At 39.6% G+C, this 27,268-nt stretch overlaps 1 protein-coding gene across 1 annotated transcript; it reads left to right on the top strand.

Annotated features, from left to right (window-relative positions):
• The first annotated feature begins 368 nt into the window (after nt 1-368).
• paqr6 (progestin and adipoQ receptor family member VI) lies at nt 369-26,303 on the top strand. The gene is made up of 8 exons (XM_034211404.1): nt 369-494; nt 6,941-7,206; nt 14,511-14,638; nt 15,404-15,609; nt 16,806-16,932; nt 17,376-17,472; nt 17,806-17,950; nt 23,057-26,303. The coding sequence occupies exons 1-8, from the start codon at nt 479-481 to the stop codon at nt 23,320-23,322; spliced, it is 1,251 nt and encodes a 416-aa protein (XP_034067295.1). The 5' UTR covers nt 369-478; the 3' UTR covers nt 23,323-26,303.
• Nucleotides 26,304-27,268: the final 965 nt, after the last annotated feature.

Here is a 27,268-nt window from a genome sequence, read left to right on the forward strand (position 1 = left end):
CAAAAGCTAAACAATTATAGTAGCCCATTTCTTTCACCACACCTGGCTAAGTCTTTTCTTAGCACAGATGCTAAGGATACATCTCTAGGAAAGCTAGTAAAACAATAAAATACCCTACAAATAAACAAAGACAGCTGGTTTCAGAGATTATAGTTCGTGTTTGATTGTTTTTTTCTTTCAAATTAACATGATAACATATTTCCACATTTATCGCTTTCTAGTATTGTCACAAGCATAGGTCACAAGGCGTTGGACACATGGCTCGTGTTGTTACTCCAGTGATGCACGTGAGCACCGAGCAGCGCTTCCTACTGGCTCGCTGGAACAAGAGGAGTAAAAACGTCGTTGAAGACCTGAGTGTTATAAAACCGAGAGACTCACAGAGGAAAGAAGACGCCCTGCAGAGGCTCTCAAACACGCCAGTAGCTTTTAAACTATTTTAACACAGCCACGCGTGGAGGCATACTTTAACCTCCGCATGCCCGAGGGTCGCGGTAAGTCGAACAAAGTATTTGTGTGACAAAAACGCTAAGAAATGTGTTTCCTCGCTGTTCACTTTCCCTTTGTTGAGGCAAAGTTTGTCTGCCTCCAGTAGGGCTTTTTGACTTCTCGCTGTTGCAACACCAAACCTGTGTGATCAAGGAAATGAATGTTTAATGAGTGGGAGAGGAAATGAAAAAAGAAAACATGCACAGGGTTGAAGGTTGAGACTCTGAGAATTTGCTTCATGTGAATGCAGTGTTTCCTGAAGGTGTGCTCTGGAGATGTGTCCAGGAGCAACTAAGACATGTTCTGTTTTTTTCTTTCAATTAATTGGAGATGTTTTGGAAAAGCAAATTCCACATGGACTTGAACTCCTCTTTCCCTATTTACATCTCACACAAGCCACGAGTAAGGGAATGTGTATTGTAGTTTTATATTCACTGGTGTGCCACCTTCTAGAGTTGCAGCCTACTTTATTTGTTGATCATTGACCAATATGATCTACCATTTTGACGATCAATAAATGAATAAACAGTCATTTGTCATGCTCTAATGTAAAAAAACGACCTCCTTTTAGCTTCTCAAATGTGAGGATTTCCAACTTTTCTATGATTTTAAGCACTTCTTAAATGTACAATTATTATTTTTGGACTGTTGGCTGGACATTTGAAGATTCTAGGAAATTGATATTGTTTACACTTTTCTGACCGGTTATATCTCTTATTTTATTTATTTGAGGAAGTTCAAAGCAATGAAAATAATCATTAGTTGCAGTATTATCTATTTAATGTTGCTGTTTTTCTTTCACTGCAGCTAACCACCTTTTTACAGTTGGAACTGGACATTCTTGTTGCACATGATTCAGGGTTCCGGTACTGCAGTAGAGCAATGAGACAGGGTATAGGTTACAACATGTGCTCATGTCAACACACACACACACACACACACCTCATATTTAATTAGCATTGACTTGAAGCGGTTTCTATTTAACATTGTGTTCCTTTTTATGGGACACAGTCACATGCGATCCCGAGTATGCTGATGACTTTGACTGTTAACTAGTATTGAGAAATGTTTTTTTCTTTAACAGTTCCAAGATGTTTTAACAATGAAAACATAAGATGCTTTTTCAGAAGTTAACAGGTTTGATGTTGCAATGAGAGTGACAGTTAACTCTGTTCCAGCAGTTATCCATGTGATGTGAGAACATAATGTTACATGACGTTGCGTAGTACATTCCTTTAATGTGTAATTCAGACTTTTCCCAGGAAGGGTGTGGTGACCAAGTAAAACACCTTCTTGAAAAAATATTTCAGCATGACTTCAGGCTAAAAGCCAGAAGAGGGAAGTTATAAAAAACAGTCTGAGGTTTAGCATAAGTTCCTGTGTGTTGGGTTACCCCACGAGTTGTCAAATACTAAAAGTAACCTCAAAGTAACACTGTGTCAGGGAAGAAGTGTTTTGTGATAATAGGGGAAATTAAAGCTGGATTGTTTTTTTTAGTGATGATTTTATTCGAATAATTGTCAAAGTTGTGAATACCAAAGATGAACTCTTCAAATAGCTCATTTTGTTTGTCTAAAACCTAAAGATCTTCACTTTTCACCGATGTAGAACAGGGTTAAGCAGCAGATCCTCCTCAGCTAAAATGATTAATCGATATACAGAAAGTTATATTAATTACTCAACTGTTTGACTTATTTCATTTTAAGGAAAAATGCCATAGAATCACTTGTTTGATCAACTCAACATGACAAGTGTGTATACATACATGCATGCATGCACATGCATGTGTACACATCTGCTTAAACAAACAATCAAATCAATACAAATCTGACTTTCTGTTCTTTTTCCTTTGTGGAGCACGATCAGGCATCCTGTGGGTGGTTGCCGAAAAGAATTCTGGGAAAAATAATCAGTTTGATCCCAGTTTAGAACGTTGTAAATTAACCATTTATAAATAATCACAACATGTCACAATTAGTCTTTCATTGACATAAATGCATTAATGATCAGTGGAAAGTCATTTATTAACAGTAGCCTACGTGCGGTTGTTTTTTGTTCTGAGCGTGTTTTAGCGGGACAGTGTATGTACTCCATGGCGTATGCCGCAGAACGAGAACATGGTGTACAAGGCTCGTGTGTGTCTGTCTGTGTGGGCAACATGCTCTCTTGCAATAGCCTTCGTATTGTCAGCCTCTGGCCAATAAAGAAGTCCATTGAGAAAGGTCATGTGACGACATCACGAGTGAGTGGGAAAGAAATGTGGTTGTCTAGAAGAACAAAAAAGGGAAGGAGCTGTTGGGGTCATATCAGAGTTGCCACAGGATGTGCAGGTACCAACGGCAGCCTGGAGGTGAAGGCAGAGGTGTCACTGCTCACTGTTTGCTTATGAGCAGTCAGAGATAACACCTGGCTTGTCACAAAAGACTTGTATTCCTCGTGTTTGCTGAGTAAACAAAGTAGTGGCACTTTGCACACACTGAAAATGTAAAAAGTAATAAATGGAGAGCACTACTGCAATTGTAAAGTCTGATAAATTGACTCATATTGAAATATAAAGAATCTCCCGGCATGGAGTTACAATTTTTTTGTGTGTTTCCCAGACTTTTGAAGCTCGCTGTTCCTCTGTTAGCCACAACTAGCATAACACCAGAATCTCCAACTAAACTGTCAGCTGTCATGTTGCATTGTGGGTACCATAGGCGCCATGTTTTTGTAAAGGAATAAGTATTTATGGAATGACAAACGGATCATCTGATTATCCTGCATCAGTTTTTGTTTTTTTAAATGTTCATCGACAATGTTATAAGTGCATCGTGAGTCAGGGAAGAAGTCTTTTGATTCGATGTGCGTTTCATTCTACTTCAGAAACTTAGGTTGGAAATAAAATGACTGAGTTTGAAGTGCTGACCTTCAGATTTAAAGAAATAGTTTAGAAAATGCTTTAATTGCATTTTTGCTCAGTTAGAGAAGAAGTTTCTGCACAGTTATGATGTGGATTTAGACACCTACCTACACCTCTTATTCATTGTTTGAATCCAATACTTTGGAGCCAACATGACAGAAATATCACTATTTTAGTACTTTTCTCTGCATTGTGCTTAGCCAAAACAAAGTATTTGTGAAATAAAATAAGTGTGAAGCAGAGCATGTTAAGCAGATGGACAATATAAGTTTGGGATGTTTACCTCAGGGATAGAGGAGAGGTCTGAATACATTTCAAGAGCCAAAAATGTCTAATATCAAAACAGAACATCTACAAGTTCTAAACACCCATAGTTTCACTTTGACATGACTTTCTTAGATGTACTGGACAGAAGGAGCCACATGTATTTTCTCAATATGTCCATGAAACCACAGTTAACTTCTTAAGGCTGATGTTATCGTTTTGTGGGAGGATACTTGCAAGATTTCATCAAGCACTTTAACAAAAAGCCCATGCCCTGGCCAAGTTAGAGAGGATCTAAATAGGGAAAACAGGTTTTCAGCGTCAGATGTTCAACCCTGTCTTAAAGGTCTGCATGATGAGGTTTTATCTAACTCAGCAATGTGTTTTATATCATGTGAAGTTGAACTTGGTGGCTGACTCGGTTGTTACATCAAATGAGCAGCATGACCTCAGAAAGCAGGAGGTGGTGAAGAGGAGTGTTTTTGGTCGTGGCACGCTTGAATGATGCTTCACCTCAACATTGAAATATCTCTGGTTTCGTAATTCCTAAAGAGCTGAAGTCAAATGTGTTTATTTCACCACATAGTGTGTGATTTTGGTGAGTCAAGCCGTAATGCAAGTTCAGTTTTCATAACAGAGTATTTATCTGCTCATTTTGTAGACTTCTCATTTCAGAGCTATACAAAAAAACACTCACTTTCGGTCTTACTTTCTTGTGCTTTATTGAATGAGCCACATGTCGTGCTGAAGTTCCTCTTGTAGTCTTAAGCTTGAAACTCTCACTAAATGCTGTTGCTTTTTATGCTTGTTGGACAGCATGTCAGGTCACGTACTTCCTGAGTCACCAAGGTCTGAAAGGCTACGTGCACAAGTGTCTCTTTATGTCAATGCTCAAGAGTTGTTTGCCTCATGCCCACAAACATTGTGTCAACTGTCCCGAATCACAATTACTGTGGAGTTGTTTTGCTTCTAAAAGCTGCATTCTGATCGTACATTTCATCTTGTATCTCTCATGGCCAGTTATCTTCCAATCTAGATAGCTTTTGCATGCATGCATTAATGTTACCATTCAAATCCAAGTTTGCAAAAATAATCCAGATCTTGAAGCTGCTATTCAAATCATTGGTGCCACCTGATCTGAATTCAAATGAGTTTCTCACGCTGCAGTGAACCCAGTGGCGTGCGTGTGTGTGTGTGTGTGTCCATCCTAGAATTACTATACTTGTGGGGACCTACATCTGTCTACACAGTCACGTGTGGGGACTGGCTTCCCTTATGGGGACAAATTGGAGGTCCCCATGAGGGGAATCATTAATTTTAGGGTGAAGACTTGGTTAAGGGTTAGGCATGTGTTGGTTAAGGTTAGGATAAGTCTCCAGGAAATGCATGTAAGTCAATGTAATGTCCCCTGAAGTGATGTATACATGGTGTGTGTGTGATGAATGCAGGATCTGTACCAGCGTGCACGCATGTCAGTGTTCAGTTTATTTTGTAATCTGCTCAGATGATATCCAGCCGTGATGAATGCAGGATCTGTACCAGCGTGCACGCATGTCAGTGTTCAGTTTATTTTGTAATCTGCTCAGATGATATCCAGCCGTGATGAATGCAGGATCTGTACCAGCGTGCACGCATGTCAGTGTTCAGAATATTTTGTCTCCATGGCAGGACTCTGTGTGTGAGAGTGTGAGCAGCCTCATTTCCATCCAGTGCCGTGTGTAACAGTCATCCTTTGGCCCCTGTACTGCCAACGCTTCAGCCTGCACAAAGCTCACTTTGTCACAGTGAACAGGCCGGGGCCTGCAGCTGGGCTGGAGTGAGCAGAGGCCATCTCGTGTTACCCCCCCCCTCTGCAGGAGAGGAGCCCCTCAAAGTGTGAGCTGTGATGACAGGAGCCTATATCAGGTCCCGCAGAAAATAACATAAATATACAAATATTTCATCTGTGGAAGCCGTAGCGCTGTAAAAAGCACGACCAATCATCTGAGCCGGCCCGGCTAAAATAACTGGATGGCCTAACTGCCTGTCAGCCTTCCATCTGTGCACAAACGTATCTCGTGCCCTCATTGGTCATGTGCGCGTTGGAGGAGGGGCTCTGTAAGGAAGTCTGAAGGAAGGGGCAGATTTTTTTCGGTTGCGTATTTTCAAATTATAGCGCACTCGAGCTGGTTGCTCCATTCTCACCTACCCTACCTTTTAAAATTGCGATCTGGTAGCCAAACTATTTCTGAATTACATAACGCTGCGTTTTTCTTCATGATAACACATTCTCCTAAGTACATCCTCTTCGCACCTAATTGATTTACATCTTTAAAAATGACTGCACTATATAATATCCTCTCTTTACGAACGTGTCGTTAGGCTTGCCTTCAGTCAAAGGCCGTTGCAGTGTGACAATGTCAGGCATTCTTCAAACTGATGTGTTGGTATGTCTGACGCTCAGACACAATAAGAGATTGTCCTCAGTGTCTCTCCAGTCAACACACACCACTCTCACTCTTGTCATATTAACTTATCAATGCTTATATAACATTTGCCGTGTGACTATCGTTGCAAAAATGAACCTAAAACAAAATGTTCCGAGGTTTTCTGTCAGTGACTCATTTTATTTTTAACAATGATGGAAAAGTCTGAAGGCCGTTGATCAGTGTTGTTTTGTCTCTGTTCGTCTTTTCTCTCAAAGCCATTGATAAATACATGCTATAAGATTATTCAGTCTTCATTTAAGTAACATTTTATTGAAAAAATATATAAATATGTTGTCAATTGTAAGGTTTTGGATATAATGATGAATTCTGCTTCAATCCAAATTTGAAAGCCTTTAGAAAAAATCTAAACAATTTGAAATCCTCAAACGGACCCTTTGAAACGTAAGACATTTCGTAAAGCCTATTCCTATTTACAGAGATATGACTCGGCATGTATTTTTTTCAGCATACACAGAATGAACAGCCAGCAAACCATGAGGGAAAATCTTCTTAATAAAAAAAGAAATGAACTAGATTGAAAACACAGACTCCACCTTTTAATTAATTATCATTAAAAAAATGATAATGTAAGACAACAAGAAAGTCTTACACACTGCTCTGGAGCAACGAACGACCATCAAACCCTGATCTGTAGGCCTCAGGGACATGGGGACACACTGCAGTACATCTCTAAAGTAGGCACAAGCCTGAAAATGTAAAGGTTTAAAAGTGACAATAAGAATCTTAAAATGGATCCTGAAGTTTATTTCTGTTCTGTTGGTGTCTCATTGTGTGTGTTTTGTGTGTGTCCCTGCAGTGTTCCCGGTGTGGCGGGGGGTCGGTGCTGGCGGGGGGGGCAGCTGGATCCAGGGCTGGGGCCGCTGCCTGCAATGGGAGCCTGACAGTCCAGGACCAGGGGCCATGATCCCGGTGTTCGACTACCCCGTTTGGGTCGTCCTCTGTCAGGGGGGACGCGCCAGGCTCAGAGAGGTCTGTCAGAGAGGGAGGGGGGCCATCAGACTGCCCAAAGACATGCTCAGCATCAAGCTCCCCCAGCTCTTCGACATCCACCAGATCCCCAAGGTGAGGAGGGGGAACTCAACAACATTTACGGGGGTCTTGGTTCAGTTTGCTTTACGCTGCTGATAAAACCTCATATTCCGAAGTTATTCTCAGTTTAGGAAGTAGCCCACAATCACTGATTATCAACAGGTTAGGTATTAAGTCACACAAGGTAGTGCTGCTCCATTGAGAGTAATTGTAGTATTTCAGAAAGGTGTGTTTCATGTTATGATTAAAAACCATTTAGGGTTGAACGATTTGGAATAAATATCTTGTTTTATTATTAATATGTGTAATGATATTGCAATTACAAAATGATTCAAGATATTGAAGGGAATTAGTTTTGAATAATTATAATTCATTGAAAAATCACAAATGATAATGGTGCCTTTTTTCAATTTGTAGGCAGCGACTCCTCAGCAGCGCAATAATACTTACCTCGGAAAAGTGTTCAATCAATCAATCAACGTTTATTTATACAGCCCAATATCACAAATGTTACATTTGTCTCAGTGGACTTCACAGTTTGTACAGAATATCTGTATGACAATACGACACCCTCTGTCCTTAGACCCTCACATCGTACAAGGAAACACTTCCGGAGAAAACCCACAGTTTAAAGGGGAACATGGGAGAAACCTCAGGGAGAGCAACAGAGGAGGGATCCCTCTCCCAGGACGGACAGACGTGCAATAGATGCCGTGTGTAAATCAAAGAGAATATACATTTGCAATAATTGCAACATAGGTAGACCAAATGTTTGGAAATGCCAACCCAGTCTCATAAAAAAAACGTGTAATAACTACGTTGGTCCACAACGTAGGACGTAGTATTTCTACAAAAACGTCTCTGAAATTGTAAAATCCTTACGTTTTTTTTCACCATTCATTCCAATGGCTGGCGTCTATGTCACGTGATCTTCACATTTCTCCCTGCAGAAAAAAACAACATGGCCGAACTTCGTTTTATTCTCGGTGTAAAATGCCTATTTTAAAGTTAGTTTGGCCATTAAAATGCGTTTTGATGTCATTTGATGCGAGAAATATGAGTTGTTATTTCAGATTATGTGTGCAGTGGATGTACATGATCTTTAGTTTGCTAGTTATTACGAAGATTACTTCAGGAAATTGTGTCGATACAACGTTTTCATTGTTACCAAGGTGGTTGCTAGGGATGCTGCTATCGATATTATTTCTGTTATGTTGTGTAACTGTTTAATGGTGTTATCTTTATTGCTACCCCCTTCCCCGTCAATGTATAGTGTTGGTCCACAGCGCAAACGTATTAGTTTAATAAAATCCGCATCTAAAATTGTGGCATAGATACGTTATTTTCCCCTGTGCAATTCCAGTCTCACATCTCACATACACAAATACTGGAAACAGACCGAAAACACTTTATTCCGAGTGTTCTTGCTTTTCTCTTTGAAAGTCATCACATAACGGCATTGTAATACACGGTTCGGCTGCATTAAATATTACATATCTGCCGTAGTTCTCTATTTATAGAGCCCTGATGAGAAGACTTCTAGACAAACATGAGGAACTGCCGCCAACACTGAAAACGTGACATGGATCATAAATATATAAGCAATTAAATAACATCTTACATTTCTTTTTACACAATACGTCTCCTTGCAGTATCAACACTAATTCGGCTGACTTTTATATTTGATCCAATTGGTAGATAGGCTGTATTTACACCATAAAGGTGCACAGCTGATATAAAGGGACACCTAGTGGTTAAAGCATGCTATTGAATTTCATTATTTTTATTATTAGATATTAATAGGATCCCTATAAAGTATATTCATTACTCGTTATTCTCTACTAATAGTTAATTAAAGACTGTATATAATGACTATTTTGCACATCCCTTTCAAGATTTCAAGATTTTCTAAGGTTTATTGACATATCATATTCACAAACGGTGTAGTTATGCAATGAATGAAAAACTTTGTGTATACCTTCAGCAATGTTAACTATGTTGAAGCACTTATTTTAACTGATATTATACATAATTTATACTCTTATAAGATGTATGTAGATAGTATAAGAAATGTGCAGAATACGACCGTTTAATGGTGGAGGTACACACATATTGATAGATGTCTTGTAATGCACTGTTGAGGAACCTGCGACCAAAGTTTTTCATCTCCGGCCTTGTCAGGTATTGAACATTCAATAAATAAAGAACACAGAATTATTAAATATAAAACACAGAATTTGTGTGATTATACTAAATGATTTACAAATAAACACCACTGCATATTTACAACTGTTACACATGCTGATGTAACGCAAATGTTTCCAACTTGGGATCAATAAAGTATATCTTATCTGAAGATGATCGATGGCTACTGCCATATTTGCAAAATGTGCCTCTGAACCTTGACAAGTGCATGTTTCATGCTTATCAATGAACAACAGGAGGGGTCACAGACATAAGACCAGCTGTTAAATAAAGCTCTTCTGACCTTAGCTGGCATGTGGGTAATGCTACCCATTATGGGCACAAGCAATTTTCACCCATTTATTAATTATATATTTTACATTTGAGTGTTTCCCATCCCCTAAACCTCCAGGGATGTACACAGTTTAATACTGGCAACTTCTTATTATGGGAAATATGAAAACGTCTTTTAAAACTACAACTCCCAGTATAGACGTGCCATAGAACTTGTTGCGAAACACAATAGCCAGCATGTGTAGTTCTGGGGACGGGGTGGACCCGTTCAAATCCAGTTTTGGACATTCTGCCGTGGTTCCATCCCATTTCAAGTGCTGTTCGACGCTCGGCACACTCTCCAATCACAGAGTTTGAGGACTATCACGGGGTGTAATATTCTGTAAAGCAAATGAGCTGCTCCGACCCTCGGTCCTGACCATACATCCATGGTCCTGACGGACTCCAACTTGTGTTTATTAATCAAACAAATAAATAAACACAAGGATAATTATGTGTTATTGTTGAGTAAATGAAGAATTGCACAGGGGAAAATAACGTATCTATGCCACAATTTTAAATGCGTATTTTGTTTAACTAATATGTTTGCGCTGTGGACCAACACTATACATTGACGGGGAAGGGGGTAGCAATAAAGATAACACCATTAAACAGTTACACAACATAACAGAAACAATATCGATAGCAGCATCCCTAGCAACCACCTTGGTAACAATGAAAACGTTGTATAGACACAATTTCCTGAAGTAATCTTCGTAATAACTAGCAAACTAAAAATCATGTGCATCCACTGCACACATCATCTGAAATAACAACTCATCAAATGACATCAAAACGCATTTTAATGACCAAACTAACTTTAAAATAGGCATTTTACACCGAGAATAAAACGAAGTTCGGCCATGTTGTTTTTTTTCTGCAGGGAGAAATTTGAAGATCACGTGACATAGACGCCAGCCATTGGAATGAATGGTGAAAAAAAACGTAGGGATTTTACAATTTCAGAGGCGTTTTTGTAGAAATACTACGTCCTACGTTGTGGACCAACACGTTTTTTTGTGAGACTGGGTTGGAAATGCATGTGTGTTTTGGTTTATTTTGCCTTTTAAGATGTATATCATGCATCCTCTGATGCCCATATGGCATTTTTAATTGATTCAATTAAATGTGCACCCCTGATACCGTTGCAAGTGTCTTAATTAAAAGACGCTTAAAAAATGTCACATCCTGATAATCTTTTTGACAGGAAGGATTCGCAAACATCATCGCCTTCTTCCTTTCTTTCTCTGAAACTACAAACAGCTTACCTCCCAGTAGTTATATACCATAAACAAAACAATTTGCTGTTCCTAAAAGCCATAATCAATGTACACACATGAAATCAAACATCCACGCCTTGGCAGGAAAGATTTGTGCCAGCTGCTTGTGGCGGAGATCCCGTCCTTGAGGAGGCCGAGCCCTGCAGTTCAAGCATCTGCGTTGGCAGGCGTCCACCAGACTGGATCTGATAAGCAGTCAATGCTGTCGTGGTTTTACATCACAATATCCAGGCAACAGTCTCAGCGTCAAGGGCTGAAATATGTGTCCTTGAGTTTGCGCTGTTAATCATGTTTCTATTACATTATTTCTGTGTCTCACTGCTGCTCGTGCTCATGAAATTGGTGCTGCTGTGTAAAATGAGTTCCAGAGCAAGTTAGACTAAAAGCACCATTGCTGACAGCAGAAGGAAAGTCATATCAAGATAGGTGTAACAACATATTTGTTGTGTCAGTCAGTGATAAATTAGGAACACAAATATTGAATTTTGAACAATTCTTAAGGGGCCAGACTTGTGATATACAGGGCAGGGGCGGATCTACGGGGGGGGGGGGGCAGCTGCCCCCCCACGGTAGAGCCTTGCCCCCCCAGCTGCCCCCCTAACTTTTGTTTCCCTAAAACTGTACTAAAACAAACCTACACTATTTCCACAAGCTTCTCAAGCAACAAAACAAGCATTACATTAGTTAAAATTGAATCATTTTAAATATCATTTTAGGCCTGTTAAAAATGCAGCTACGGCCCTGCATTAAACTGCGGAGCGGCGTTCACACAGACCGCGGCTCACACCGCTGCAGAGAGGGAGCGAGCTGTCCCAGCACCTATGAATCAGCTTCCCCTGGGAGCATTTCCCTTTCCACTAGTTTTGTTTTTACTAAGGACGAGAGCTTGAAACTAAATATTAATAAAACGCTTTAGTTTGAATCGATAGCGTTTAACAGACGGGCGCTGTTTGGGGCGTTACGTTACAAAATACTACGCAGACAGCGTTAGCTGGGAGATGGATCACTTTGCTAAACTATGTGGTAGCCTACTATTAAATCCACGTAAACTACACATCACAGCCATGAGGCCAGATCAATGAAACCAGGATACATCCTTTACCGTAAAAACTGGATCCATGGATTTCTGATGTTATATTTATGATATGCTACATATTAGCTAGGCTACATGGCCCTAACGTGTAAAGTTGTAAGCATTTGTACTAGTGCTTTTCACAAGTAGACTCTTGCAGGCCAGAGTATAGGAGTGATTCAACAACAACAAAAAGACATATGAGAAGTGATCAGGACGAACAGAAAGAGGAAAAAGAAAAGAGAGATGAAGAGACCAGGAGGGTCAGAGCAGGAGGAAGAGGAGGAGATGAAGACATTAGTGAAGAAGAAGAAATATATGTGAGGAATAAAGATGAAGTGTCAGAAAGAGGGACAGAGGCAGGGATCAGGAGGCAGATGAAACTCCAGCTGGACCACATGGTATGTTCTTATTCTCCTTACATATTCCATTACAGCAGCTCAATCTAGCAGCTCTTAGTATTGACAAATATGTATTGAAATGTGTTGCTGCACAGGTCACCTGTAGCTCTCTGAAGAGATGGGTGATGTCATTTGTGTACTTAATTATAATTAAGTACTTACAGTATGCAGAATTCTGAGTATTCTCTGAATCGGGTGCCTTTTGGGTCTTTATATCTTTGAAAAATGAAACCAAAATGTTCGGTCATAACATCTGGTAGTGGACTACTTACATGTTCCCACCTCAGGCACAAAATATAAATAATTACTAGGAATTTCCTTGAAAAAATGTAACAGGGTTGAATTTTTGACAAAAAGTAGGCATGAGACCTTGTTTAGCTAAGATATGGCACCACATGGAAGTCAAGGACATTACAAAATTGTAATATTTTGCAAAACTATTGTTTAATTTTGTAATAAACAATTATTTACTATTATTAATTCATATAACAGAGTTGAAATGTTGAGCTTGTCAATCTTAATCTGAAAATACAAAAACTGAAATATAGGTAAGAGAAGAAACTGACACTTTTGTGATGTAATTCCCTCACATGCAGATCACACACGGACTGATCCATTATTTTAATAGGAGGGTAAATGGTATGGCGTGACAGGGTTGAAACAAACTGAGGGACAATATTGCAATTTCATAGATAATTCAAGTATTTTTTCAGAATAGATTTTTGATCAGTTAAAGTTGACAAGCATATGATTATATTAGCAGCAACATTTTGGGATAATTGGCCATTTTGATTTGTTTAATATTAAATTAATATGTAATAATGCTTAGTGAGGACATGCAAATATGTCTGTCTAAGACAACCAATTTTTTTTAAAACAAAATATATATTTAATTTTACATTGTAATGCAAAACAACCTGTTCCATTAATTCATTGCTTTAAAATACATTTTGTAGTTTCCTTTCATTTAAAATGGTTGAGGTAAGCTTGGGGGACTCAAAGGGCACCCGATTGTTTGTCTGAACACCTTGTTTCTCTTGTGCATTAAGAACACTTGTGTTAGGGCATGAATTAACAATAAATAGGTTATATACAGTATAAAATACCACGTACTGTCCGCCCTCCTATGCCACCCTGGCATGACCTCTTGCCTCCCCTTTGCCCCCCATGTAAAATGTTCTAGAACCGCCACTGATACAGGGTGTTTCTCAATGGCAATTAAAGCTGCTCCATAGCCACTATTTCAAGCATACCGAGTCATCGAGTGGCGCCGAAGTACTGTTCCAATGTCCAGCATACTTGGAATTCTACCGAGCCCGGCGTACTTCGTTTGGATAAATGTCGAGGCTGCACATGTGTAGACTCCGCGGTCTTAAAATCCCCACAATGCTTTGCGCACGGACCAATTTCCCCAAATCTGTGGCGGAAAATGGAAGGGGGGGGCCTCTCATATGACGCACACTTGCTCGCCTGTTCCACTCTTCGTTTTCCGAATGCCAGGAAGTATTCTTGCCTCGCTTCTGAAGCAAGTGACTCGGAAGACATGTGCTACCAAGCAAGCATACTCGACATTGAGAAACACCCACAGCGTATGCTAAAGTAGATCTTATCGTAATGTACCACATTCATGTTTGAAACACAATGTCTTGAAAAATGAATTATTTAGTATTATTATCATTAAGGTTATTGCAAGGCATAGTTTAAATGTTTCTGAAATTCTCTACTATGAAGAGATTGGCAACAGATAGCCTTTTGTTGGGAGAATATTAATATTGTTGTCATATTTGTTTATCTTCCAACAAGACCTTTTGCACACAAATATATGTTTTGGAGGTTTTCTCTAGATTTTCACTAAGTTTCTTGTAAGATGTTTTGTCATTTCTTACAACTATTCATCAAAATCTTGTGCAACCCGAGGCTACAAATAGAAACTATAGGAACCTCTGCACTGAAGCTCCTCAGTAAACACTGAAAACAACCTGAGGAAACGTTGAGGAGTTCCTCTGCACAGCTGACTCGCAGTGTGATTGCTCACCAGGAGTGTGTGTGTGTGTGTGTGTTCCTCAGGTGTTCAGGGAGGAAAGCATCATCTCTGGATACCGCCACCCCCACAGCTCAGCGCTGGACTGCGTCCTCAGCAGCTTCCAGATGAACAACGAGACAGTCAACATCTGGACCCACTTCCTGCCAACATGGTGAGTGCAACTACAGGGACATCTGTGTTTTTTTTTTTTAAAGATTTGCCTTGCTCCATCAAACGGCTAACATTAGACAATGACCACAAGATCAACATTCACTACTGTATTCAACCTGGTCCAAAGTATCAGTACGTTTACCACTTGAAAAAAAAACATATACAAAAGTAATACCTTTACTTACTTTGCACTTAGGTCATTTATATCTTAAAAAGCCATACATAAAATGTCTTTCGGTATCTTGTACACGTTTTGGGTTATTTAAAGCTGGTCTACTTGCAAGATTCTTGCTGTTCTGAAATTGTATCCTCACCGTTGATTGCATTTATTGTTAGTGGCTTTGGATGAAAAGCGTCTGCTTAATCAAATTGAATGTGACATAAAACCACATTTGCTCAAACAATAGATATGGAATGATTTTTTCATAAACCAGGTTGTGACGAGTTGTATTCAAGACTTATCTTATCTACAGCTGAGAAAACATGGAAGAGTTTGTAAGGATCAGTAGAAGTATGAGGAGTATCTGTGATGTAATCCCTCAAATCCTTCATAGTGCTGCAGGGAAAATAAGCAGGTGGCTAAAATGTACCCTAAAGAACTTTAGATAGGTGGGAAAAAGTTCCTCAAAATATAACGAGTCTGAATCGAAACAAACAGGAGACTGAGATCAGGATGATGGATAAATCCAAGAATAACAGCTCTGAAAAGTGAGGGACAGTTTTGAGCTTATTGTCATGCATAAATAAGACAAACTGGTGTTTTCAGGTACTTCCTGTGGCGTTTCTTTGCGCTCTGCTCCACCATGAACTTCCTGACGGACAGCTACACCTGGCCGCTGCTGGTGTACATGCTGCTCATCTGCATCTACCCCTTCACCTCCAGCTGTGCTCACACTTTCAGCACCATGTCCCCAGAGTCCCGCCACATCTGCTACTTCTTCGACTACGGAGCCATCAGCCTCTACAGTCTGGGTAAGACTCAGACACATCGGGAAATCCTGAAAATGGAAGCTTTGGTGCATATTTTCTTAGGCTTGATGCTCTTCCTCAGTCATGAACATTAAACATTCAACAACTACAGTGAACAGGAATATTACTGGTCCATCGAGCCACACATATCTTATGGACGTTGAGAAAAGAAGGGTGAAATAACCTCTACATGAAACCTGGTGTGGTACCGTTTGTAGCAATAATTGAATTTCAAGAATGCTGACTAGGCATCTTAAAGGGAACTATAATTTATGACTTACCCTGCAAATGACATTCTATTTACATTTTTATGCGTCCCAGGCAGCATATGCCTCACAATCAATTATCTGATGGATATTATTTCCCTGACACAGTGCAGAAGCCTTGTAAGAATTCAAATATTTTTGCATTGGTTATTTAAATATGTTTTCTTGCTGCACCTGCTGTCACTGTCAGTTTGAACATGCATGACAGGTTTTTGTGTGTGTCTTGTGGGTGAAACTCCTGTATTTACTGTCGATGTATATGTTCAGTATGTGCATTTCTCTTACGAAGGAATATACAATAGTGTAAATATCTTTATGGTGTCTTTATGATCCCAGCACTGAAAGACCTGCAGTCAAACATTCAGAAACTCAGGCTTTGCCCCTTCCCTTTTACAGTGCTTTGTTCCCATACTGATTCTTAATCACAAAGCCTCTTAGTGCCCAGATTGGCCCAGTTCCAAATGTTCAAAAGTCCTTATGGGTTTTCTCTGGGTTTCTCCCTACAGGGTTAGGGAGACTTTACAGTAGAAGCTACACGTTTTGAAATGGTTTAGTACACTGAAAAGGCTTCAGGTGGGCAAATCCTTGCTCGAAATTCAAAAATGTTTAGATCTTGAAATATTCCCACCATGGCGACCTCCAGTGGTTGAATCAGAGATCACACTGTAGCAGACTGCAGCCTTTCTTATGTGATCATCTCTGACACCAGAAAACACATCTACAAGCTGTGGTTTGAAATGTTTAAAATGCCAAGTGTAATTATTTCAATGCATTTCTGTTAAAGAGAAAAACAAAAGTACCTAGAATGACGTGATTTTTAAAGTAAAAAGATTTTGCAGAAGAGGTAGGAAACTAAACTTTATACAAAAACCTCACGGTCCAACTTCAGTTCCTCTATTTTAACTTTTTCCAATATCCTGTGTTTGTGTTCAGGGTGTGCCATAAGCTACGGGCATTATGTCATGCCAGACGGCTGGGTGAACACCTGGCTCCATCAACACTTCGCCCCCATCGCCATTGGAAACACGGTGCTGTGCACCAGTCTGTCCTGCTATTCCAGGTAAGAGCTCGCTGCACATATGTCAAATACATTTTTCAATGTCAAGGCCTTGGATTTGTGAGAATCTTGCTTTCAGGAGTTTGTTTACGATCAAGTAAATAGTAGTTTGTAAGAAGGAATAATATGCTTAGAGCTATATAAATGTGACTTCGTAATATCTGAAAGGTTTTAGTGTTTCTCTCAGAATGTGGTTGTCACGATTGAAACTCCACTAAAACAGCATTAACACTGTCATGTGACACTTAAACTATTCACTGGAAAACAAATTAAATCATTTTTGACTTGGTAGCTCTTTATCTTAAATAGTGTACTTGAAGCTTATAACATCATAGATTTCTCTGTGGGGTCACCACAGGGTAGTTGGTATGTTTTATCTTGTATTTCTCCATGTGTGTGTCCCTTTTGCTACGTATAAATATAAATGTCCTCTCTGTGTCTCACAGGTTCCTGGAGCTGCAGTTCCCCCAGAGGAGTAAAGTCCTGAGGACGGGAGCGTTTGTCCTTCCTTTTATATTTGACACTGTTCCTCTGTTTTACAGGGTGAGTGTCTTTGGGTCTGCTCTCACTCGCATATTATAACAGTGTGGATAAACTGTGTGCACACTAGCACAGAATGCGTAGTTTTATGAATGTGTCATTATGCAGGCGCTGGGAGCGGATTAGTGCCATGCTGTAATACTTTGAGCAATGCTGCAATTAATTATAATTCCTAATCACTGTTAAATGCTGCAACCATTAATGCCCACCCTGACACTTTTTAAACAGTATTTTATCTTCTTGATTTCTATTGTAAGACTTTTAAATAAATATGTTGTTGTTTAAGTGTTTTTCTAAATATCTTACTATTAAACCTGTGTGTTTTTCTGCGTGTAGATCCTTCTGTGCTGCGGGGGTAACTGCCTCCCGAGCGAGGCCCTGTCCAGTCACTGTTACCACCTCGTCTTTGCCTTCCTTACCTGTTTCCTGTTTACCTCCCACTTCCCGGAGAGGTTGGCCCCCGGGCGCTTCGACTACTTTGGTATGTCCTCCATGATGTTGTTGTGGGCTGTAGCTGGCTCTGCACAGCATATACTGATAAGCACTTCAACATTGTGATGCCCTGGTTGAGGATAATGATAAAGGTTTATTTAATAATGATAATAATAATAATAATGGGTTTAATTTATAACGTACTTCATATCTGAGTTCAGATCACGCATTTAGCATGGAACATTTTTTAAACGGTACACAACACGGTAGAATGAATAAAAAGCAGTAAAAAAACAAACAAAAATAAATAAATAAATAAAAGTGTAGTAATAAATAAGATAAAAGGTCTAGGAAAGGGCTCTATTGAACAGATGGGGTTTGAGGCCTTTTTTAAAAGCCTCCACGGTCTATGGTGCTCTCATGTGCTCGGGGAGAGCATTCCACAGTCTGGGAGCAGCCGAGCAGAAAGCCCGGTCCCCCATAGTACGGAGCTTGGTCCTGGGGGGTTTGAGGAGGTTGGTTTTGCTGGAGCGAGAGGTCCGCAAGGAAGTATGAGGGGTGAGGAGTTCCTTGAGGTAGGGGGGGGGGGCAGTTCCATGGATACACTGGTGGGTGAGGAGGGAGACCTTATATTCAATCCTCAGTTCCACGGCGGATTAAGGCGCTGTATCCCCAGTTTCTACTGTTTAACTGTGGTTGAGTACACTTTAAGAACTGAAAGGTTGAGAATAGCTAGCATTTAGAGTAGAAAAAGCTGGCATCCTTACATTTTTAAATGTGCCGTTTGCTTTTTTCTGTTCTCCCTGCTTACTGCTGGACACTACAGACACAACAAAGCCTCTGCATCAAACAGACCTTTATTTGACAGAGTGTAAACTAACTTTTCTTTCTGTTTCTTTGCTCATAAAAAGGTTGTTATCTTAAAAATCTTCTATTCCTGTGGTTCACACACTTCAGGATAAAGGCAGAGCTGCTGTGTTTCAGATACTGGTTGTGCAACAGAACAACGGCTTGGTTTGCTTCTGTCCTTGGAAATAGAAGTTAAAACACAGTCACGTCTAACATCAAATAAGGCACTTAATGAATTTAGGTAATTGGAACAACACTTTAGAATCTTAGTTTCGTAATTAGCCATCTCACTAAAGGTTTTATAGCAGGCTTCTACTAAAACATCACTGTCCTCTTTGTGTATCAGTGTCCTTCTGTGTTCCTTTAAACCTTTTTATTACATGGCTTGGTTGAATACTCAATTCTGATTGGTCAATTCAGAACACGTGACACGTTGTTAATCCAGTAGTACAGACTGCTGTCAAGGACTTATTGACCGTTGTTAAGGATGCTCACATCTGCAGAAAGAAGTCCGGTCGATTTAACTGTATACAGTTTGGCCGAAAACAGTTTTCAAACTGTTTGGTTGTCTTTTAGTTTCCCGTTGTCTACCCCGTCTGAGAGCAACATGGAGGATTTTAATATTAATATATTTGGAGAGCACAGTAATTTGGATGAATGGTTAGTGGCTGATGAGTCCCCAGTCAAGAAAAGAAAAAGACAAGAGGGAAAAGAAAACAGCGGAGAAGTAACGGGGCAGAAACCCTCAACACGGAGTTGCGGTCCGTTTTACCAGACATCAGGCCCGGTTCCAGAACAAAATGACTCGGGGTGCATCTGAGATTAGAGAGGGTGCAGTGTAAAGTGCTATTTTTATATGTGGGGAGTGGACCTAACACCCTCTAGGGGGTCCTCATCTCCTCTAGGGGGGTCCGGGGGCATGCTCCCCTGGGAAGAATTTGTTTTAAATATTGAAGTTAAAAGCATCAATCTGGTGCACTTTGAGAGCAAAATGAAGAGATCTATGGATCTATGTGCTCTTTGCTTGATTCATGCCTTCCCAGTCCCTTATCACGTAGCCTATAAGAGCATGGCGCCAGTTGTTGTGGTGAAGGCATCTGACTTACTTGAACCGAAATGTCTACATGCATAGCAGAAGATGGCATAATTTGTACATGAATATTCCAGCCAATCTCTGTTTTGAAACCATGAGCTGCAAAATGAGTAGCCTACAGGCGAGTTGGGCACTTTTTTTAAATATACCTGGGCAGGCTCTGTTTTGCCGAGGTCCTCTGGCACTTGCGTGCCGCTGAGGGGTGACGGTGTTTGGGGCAACAAAGACGGCTGTGGCTGCTCCGCCTCTGTGGGCGAGGCGGGCAAAGCCGGCGAGTCGGGCGTTATTGTCCACGACAGTGGCCGCGGGTAACGTAATGTCCCCATGATCTGAACTGTTATTACCTGCAGTAGATGCAGTGTTACTGCTGGTGATTAGGGCTGGTTGTTTTAACCATTTTCTGATGTCCATCACTGACACTGATAGCTTTGTAAGAACCTTGCAGATGACGAACGCGCAGCGGCACTGGTCACACGCACCTGACATAATAACGTTACTTACCGTTTAAATTGACCAAATAAATGCAGCAATGTTATTTAACCACAATTCCAATTTATTTTATTTCAACTAAATTCTTCTTATTATTATTCTTATTATTACTATTATTATTATTATATATGTAATATTTTATTTTTTTCACTTTTCATTTTTTTCACTTTTCATTTTTCAAATGAGGGTGTATAACGACTCAACTGAGGGTGCAATGCACCCTTATGCTCCCCCGTAGAACCGGGCCTGCCAGACATAGACATCAAACGGCAAAACATATTCAGTTGCCAGTTACTTTGGCATCAGGGCAGGGGTATCTATACTTTCCAAGGTTTGACATAATGAATTGTGCTACTTTTAAAGCAAGCAACAATGTTTTCATATCTGTAATCAAAAAGCTCCGCAAAAACGCTATTGAAGCAGTTCCTGCCATTGCTACGTAGTTCAAACGGTAACAACGGACTATTTTTTCTTGGCGGATGTATTTCATTTTAAATCAATGATGTAGTATTGTTAGATGTGCCAAGAGCAAGGACTGTCTTAGGTAAGACAGCTTTTATGTGCGCAGCTCCACTTGCTTGGGACAATCTTCAGCAAGAATTGAAACTGAGGCTAAATGAAATGCTCGTTGATACTATGGGCAATTGAAAATGTCTATAACTATGTAAATATGATGTCCTTTATTGTTTTATGTTTCATGTGAAACCTATATGCTGCAGGTCTCCCTTGAAAAAGAGATCTATGATCTCAAGGGACCAATCTCGTTAAATAAAGGTTTGAAATGAAATGAATGAAAAATAATACTATTTTTGAAATCAATAAAAACATTTTCTAAATCTATAAAAGCATTTCAATTAATATTGGGAGTCATGTCGTTACTTTGTTGAGAATGTGGCCTTGTAATAAGCGGGATAATGTGAGATCCCGCTTGGCGTCGGGCTCCTGATCTGCCTGTTGGGTGTTCTTTTACCCATAAGGACCGCCTTGCTGCACATTATCCCTTACATAACAAGTTGCTCTTCAAAATAACGCACCGATTAACAAAGCCTCCCATGAATAATTCAATCAACGAATGAATTGATGATGCATCAAATATAGTCTTTATCAGAATATTAAATTATTAATGGTTTGATCCGCAAGTGATATCTTAATGTTGTGGTGATCTGACTATAGTACAGCATCTCCCTACGGTTGCATTGTATAAACTGTTATAATGTATCATACTTAAGGATGTGAGCACAGTCAGGGGAAGTATAATAATAATAACTTGTTTGATTTGAGATGCATTGTACTATTATAAAGGGCAAAGAAAAGCATCACATTTGGAAACCGGTAATGCTTGGCATTTTAGTTTGAAATAACAAAAATGATGAATCAATTATCAGAAGAGACACTGTGTGATATTGACTAAATGTTGCAGCTCTTGCTGAGATAAATACAGATAATTCCACTGGGTTATATTGGTTCAAAGACAGCCATAATTCTTTATAGAAAACAAACTATTAAGCCATAAAATGTCAGGAGATATTTAAAAAAATGCCCCTGACAAGGTGACATCTTTTGAATATCTTGCTTTGTGCATCTTACAGCAAACACAGAAAGAGGTGCAGTTTGAAATCATTTGAAGACGGAGAAGAGCAGAAAATGTTGGACTGAATGGATTAATAAAACATTCTTTGCTCCAAGGGGAACTTTCTTTGAAGGGAGACCACAAAAGAAAATCAAATGTAGCCTAAAATAACATGAAAACATGAGCATCATAAAATATGATAAGGAAACATCATTTGTGAGACAGATAAAGGACATCTCGGGCGAGTTTAAAAAGTTCAAAAATTGAGCAGCTGAATTCAGCGTTGGACAAAGGATGGAACGCTTCTGTTAGTTTGCATCCTTGGCTTACTATACATGCTTCCTGAAGGTGAGCGCGCATATTCAAAAAAGCATCACCCGAGAATATATACTCCAAAACATCCAGAGCTCTGCCGCCCGCCCGCCTCCTCACCCACACCGCTCCGATACCACATCACCCGTCCTTTATATTATGTATTTATTTCAACAAGGACCATGCATACAAATACATGAATCTCAGAAAAGAGAAGAGATGAATTATGCCAGCTTTTAGCGAATAGCTCATTTCCATCTGCAGTCCTTAGGTCGGTACATAACAAACAACAAACACTAAAATCATTGCATAATCTCTATCACACAAACAATTATAAAACATGATTTAAGTACAGGTCAATACAATATTACATAATACAGTTAAAATATGAAACTCACAGATTACAGGGTAATTCATGTTGGCATGACTGCTTGCTTAATATCAATGTTCTTTAAAATCTGCACTGGTTCCCCGTCCGTCAACGAATACCTTTCAAAAACCCCCTCCTTCCCTCAGCCTTCGCTCATCAGAAGCCGACCTCCTGTCTGTCCCCACTCGAACCAAGCACTGAACCTGGGGGGACGGAGCACTCTCCATCGCTAACCTCCCCACCTTCAAACCACTGACCAAAACTCACCTTTTAGACTAGCTTTGAATGTGTGATTGGTGCCGTGTCCTTGTGGTAAATGTGGTTTTATTGATCATCTTATTTTTTTGCCTCTGTAAAGCGTCTTTGAGCACCTGATGAAGTGCTTGATAAATACAATGTATTATTATAAATATAGGCCTACAGTATATGGATACATTTTCACAAGATTGACCTTGTCTTCCCCCTCACACAGGCCACAGCCACCAGCTGTTCCACATCAGCGCAGTGGTGGGGACCCACTTCCAGATGGAGGGTGTGATGGCGGACATGGCGTCGCGGCGGACGTGGCTCCTGGCCCACGGAGCCGGGCCCTCCTTCCTGGGGACCATCGGGGTGCTGGTGGCCAGCCTCGTCCTCAACCTGGGCATCATCGGCATTTTCAGCGCCCCGTTGCTGTGGAAACCATGCCACAGCTCCAACCAGCCGCACACCTCCGCCTGCGAGTGCAAGGAGAAGTAACAAAGTGTCTTGGGCTGTTTGAGATGACTAACAGTTACCGTATAGCTCGTTTAACACCAAGATAAAGATTTTGAAGCATCACGTCCACAGCTCAAAGTATTTCTCTACCACCCTGACACCTGAAGTATTCATTCATGTGTTCACTCAGCAGCTGAGGACCCAGTCGCCTTTATTGAAGCCTTTTTCTGATGCTACATTAAGCTCCTATTTGAGAATACATGTCTGCCGTGTACAAAATGTTTATTTATTTTCCCCAATGTGCATCTAAAAAGGCTCTGGGTTGAAGGAAGCTTGCTGAGAAGTGCCTTATTGTAGACCCACACTTCATTTACAATGTTTACAGTTCATCACCAAAAGTACATTTCAAATCTCAAACTGGAAACATCTAATATCGCAGGGATTATTATAATTTTGTTGTTGCATATCCAGAATCTCCTTTTACGTTATTAAGGATTTATTGAAAATATTCTTTGTAACTGGACTTCTTGGTTAGTGTGTTTTTAAAGCAGTATAGCTCTCCATAATACGCTGCAGATTGGTTACCGGCTCTTATACATCCACCGATTGATTTCACTCTGCAGGGACGGGAATGGATTTGCAGATCATGTGGTTCCTTTTTTTCTGATTGCCTGCCTTATTATGAACCCCACAATCCACTCTCAAAAATCTTACAGCGCGGCGGTGATTAAAAGACAGGTACCATTTTTATAACGGTACATTACCATGGCAACACTATAGTGGCCTCATGCCCCCTGAAGGTCTTGAACAATTTGTATGTTCAGAGCAAACAGCACCATTTTCTCTTTTCTCTTGTTCTTCCATCACATATCTGCTCCGAACATTTATCACGTACAAAAGCACTGAAATTCCGCATTTGCATTTTTCCATTACAGTCACATTTCCAACCCTTGAGGTTTATAACTTGAAAGTTAAGAATAAAAAGATATATAAAGAAGTATTTTCAGTCAGATTGGAGTCTTGGTGTTGCAGTATTTGGTGGACATGCAGTTTAACAATCTATCACACTATTTTTATTCTGTGGTTTTATTTTGTCCCATGAGACTGTTTTATAAATGCACCACTAAGCTAATAATTATATATTTTTAAAAAAGTATTATATTTAGTAATAAGCAGGAATTTGGGGTAGATCAACGGTACAATTTAATGATGTTATTTAAGTTCTTACTAAATTAACAAAGTTGTAATTTGCATCTGTTTAAAACAAGCAGGGGAAAAAAGACAGATATTGGGTTTACAATTGTAGGCATCTTTCTCTTCAACCCTTATTTCTTACCTCGTTGTAAACTTAATATCTTTAGTTTTGGCTTTCTTACCTCGACAACTCTTCAAAGGGCATTTTCTTTGTGTATTTTATGGACAAAACAATTGATGGAACAACTGGCAGATTAATTGATGGTAACATTTCAAATGAATTGCGTTCAAATTATGTTTTTTTCCCACTTATTTTAAGAAAATAATGTGTGAGGGACCTAAATTACGTAAATTAGATAATTTACTCATGTTGTCATAGCAGTACTGTACATACAAACTATGCTTCAGAGACTGGCAAAGAGGTGTTTATAGACTTTAATGGGACAGGGTCTAAACATTTTTGTTGTAGCGCTAACATGTAGGTACAGTTTTAAACAAAGCTGCTCTTACTTGACAAATGGTTTGAAAGGCACATCTGTATAAAACCAGTTTGGCACACATTCACACTAAATACCACTAGTAACACCATTGGTTGGCACACACACAACTCACAGAAAGCTAACTCACACACACACTCTCAAACTTTTCTTATAGCTGTGTTGGTATATGTTTTAATAAGAGGGTTAATGTACGTGATATTGTGGGATGAGGTGTGTTACAGGTCCGTGTTGGATGCTGAGGTAGAAATGTGGGACAGATTGAATGTGTAGATTCACAAACACACACAAGAACACACACTTTGTATCGGAGCAGGGGAGAGGAGATGTTCTGAAGGTTAGTGTGTATAAATATCACGTCGGCCTTCATGTTGCAGACAAAACAGAGCAGTATTTGCCCTCAATGGCAAATTGTTGTTTTATCTCCACCACTGCCCACCGTGGATCGATATTTAATTTTCTCGACAGTCATCTTACAGCGTTCCTGAGTTTCCCTGTTGATTCTTGGAATTGCATCATTACTGGCTTCTGTGGTGGTTCTTTGCCACCGACCCAAACCAGTTTGGAACTTATTTATTTCTGAGCTGCTGTTGTTTTCTTCTGTCATCTCACTCGGCCGTTTGGTGCCTGCACTGTTTCCAGCAGTTTGACGGTTATGAAGCTCGAAGATGCTTCAACATCAAAAAGATCGATGCTGATGTCGTCTTTTTCTGAACAACATTTTTGCATTTATTCTGAAATGATCAGTTCTGGGCCCAGAAATTCTCCACACCACACCACTGTACCTCTGCTGTTTTTCACAGTGAACTTGTTGGTTTACTCCTCAGTGAGAACGCGGATCAGGTTGGAATTATCAGGAAAACTGGGCACTTTTCTTGCGACAACTCTTTAAAAACAAATACAGCGTGTTGAAGGATGCACACATATGTTGAATAGAGAGAAAAGATGAGTGCATAATGAAATGAGTTGTTACAAGAATACAAAACGGGGTTCGACAGACTTAAAGGTAACCCTTTTTTATTTTGTTTCATTTTGTTCCTTGTCTGTTTAAAAAAGAAAAGAAAAACCACTCTTAAAATGTATAAATACTTATGTGTTCTTTCCTGTGTATAATGTGTAATTTGCTATTTTGTTCTAATAGACTTGTGTAATAAATTAAGCTTTTTATAAGTGTAAGAATTCTCACTGGAATCATTTTAAGTGTCTTGAAAACAGATTGAATGTCTGTTTTTACATTCATAGCATGTTATCAATAGGAATGTCTTAAACACAGTTTAGCAGACTTAATCATTATTATTTTAACTACAGAATAAAATATGCATGTTTACTGACTACCAACTATTGTTTTAATCTTTTAGTCTACAAAATGCCAGAAAAAAGGAGAAATACAGAATTAATTTTCCACATTTTAAGGTGATATCCTCAAATGTCTTGTTTTGTCCGACAAACTTCAAGATATTAAAATAAACAGATTGATTTCCCTTGCAGCTCTAATGTGATATGCTGATATGAAAGTTGTCTTTGAGGAATGATTTAAAAATCTGTGCAGACATTGCAGATCCTTTATTTTATCACCAGTCTGTGTGTTCCTTTTCATGGGATCTGCTGCCTTATCCTTTCATCTCTGTGTATAGATTGTTTTAAGTGTTTGTGTGTGTGTGTGTGTGTGTGTGTGTGTGTGTCCAGCAGAGGGCAGAACTCGACAGTAAGAGTGTTTGATCGCTGCTATCCGCTGATCTGCTTTCATCCCAAACCAAATGTGATGCAGTGTTGCAACAGTGTGAATCCCCACAGATTTATCTGCAGAAAACCTGACTAACGTGTGCACACATTTAAGGAAAAAACACATATTTGTACAAAATGCAGCCTTCAAATGAGATTTCACTTAAATTGTGTGAGACTCTTCGACTGTTCCCAGTAAAGGTGCTTTAATAGGTAGCATTGAGCTGTGAGTGTTCTTAGTTAATATAAAGAACTGCAGAAAAAAACTTGATTTCATTCTACAAAATCTAAAAACGCTGATGTGAAATGATCTCTTACTGCTCACTTAACATCCAGAATGCTGGTAGACGAAATAATTTAAAAAATGTGAATTTGTTTTTTGCATTTAAGTTATCCATATTGTTGAAAGCTGCAGGCTGCACACACTGTATATGCAGTGTACATACTCATTGTTGCTACTCATATCTCTGATGTTTTATAGATAGGACTGCTCTGGTGTAAATAGTTTCAACATCTGTGCAACAGTTATTTTCCGAAGTCACCATTTGTAATGCCCTGCAGTATTGATATTGAAG

The sequence above is a fragment of the Gymnodraco acuticeps genome, unplaced genomic scaffold (genome assembly GCF_902827175.1).
Source record: "Gymnodraco acuticeps unplaced genomic scaffold, fGymAcu1.1, whole genome shotgun sequence".
Classification (NCBI taxonomy): Eukaryota; Metazoa; Chordata; class Actinopteri; order Perciformes; family Bathydraconidae; genus Gymnodraco; species Gymnodraco acuticeps.

Bases quoted from the DNA above. Each gene is read 5' to 3' on its own strand.
- paqr6 (XM_034211404.1), top strand. The intron at 17,473-17,805 runs GTGAGTGTCTTT...TTCTGCGTGTAG, and splicing joins CTGTTCCTCTGTTTTACAGG to ATCCTTCTGTGCTGCGGGGG. The intron at 17,951-23,056 runs GTATGTCCTCCA...CCCCTCACACAG, and splicing joins CGGGCGCTTCGACTACTTTG to GCCACAGCCACCAGCTGTTC.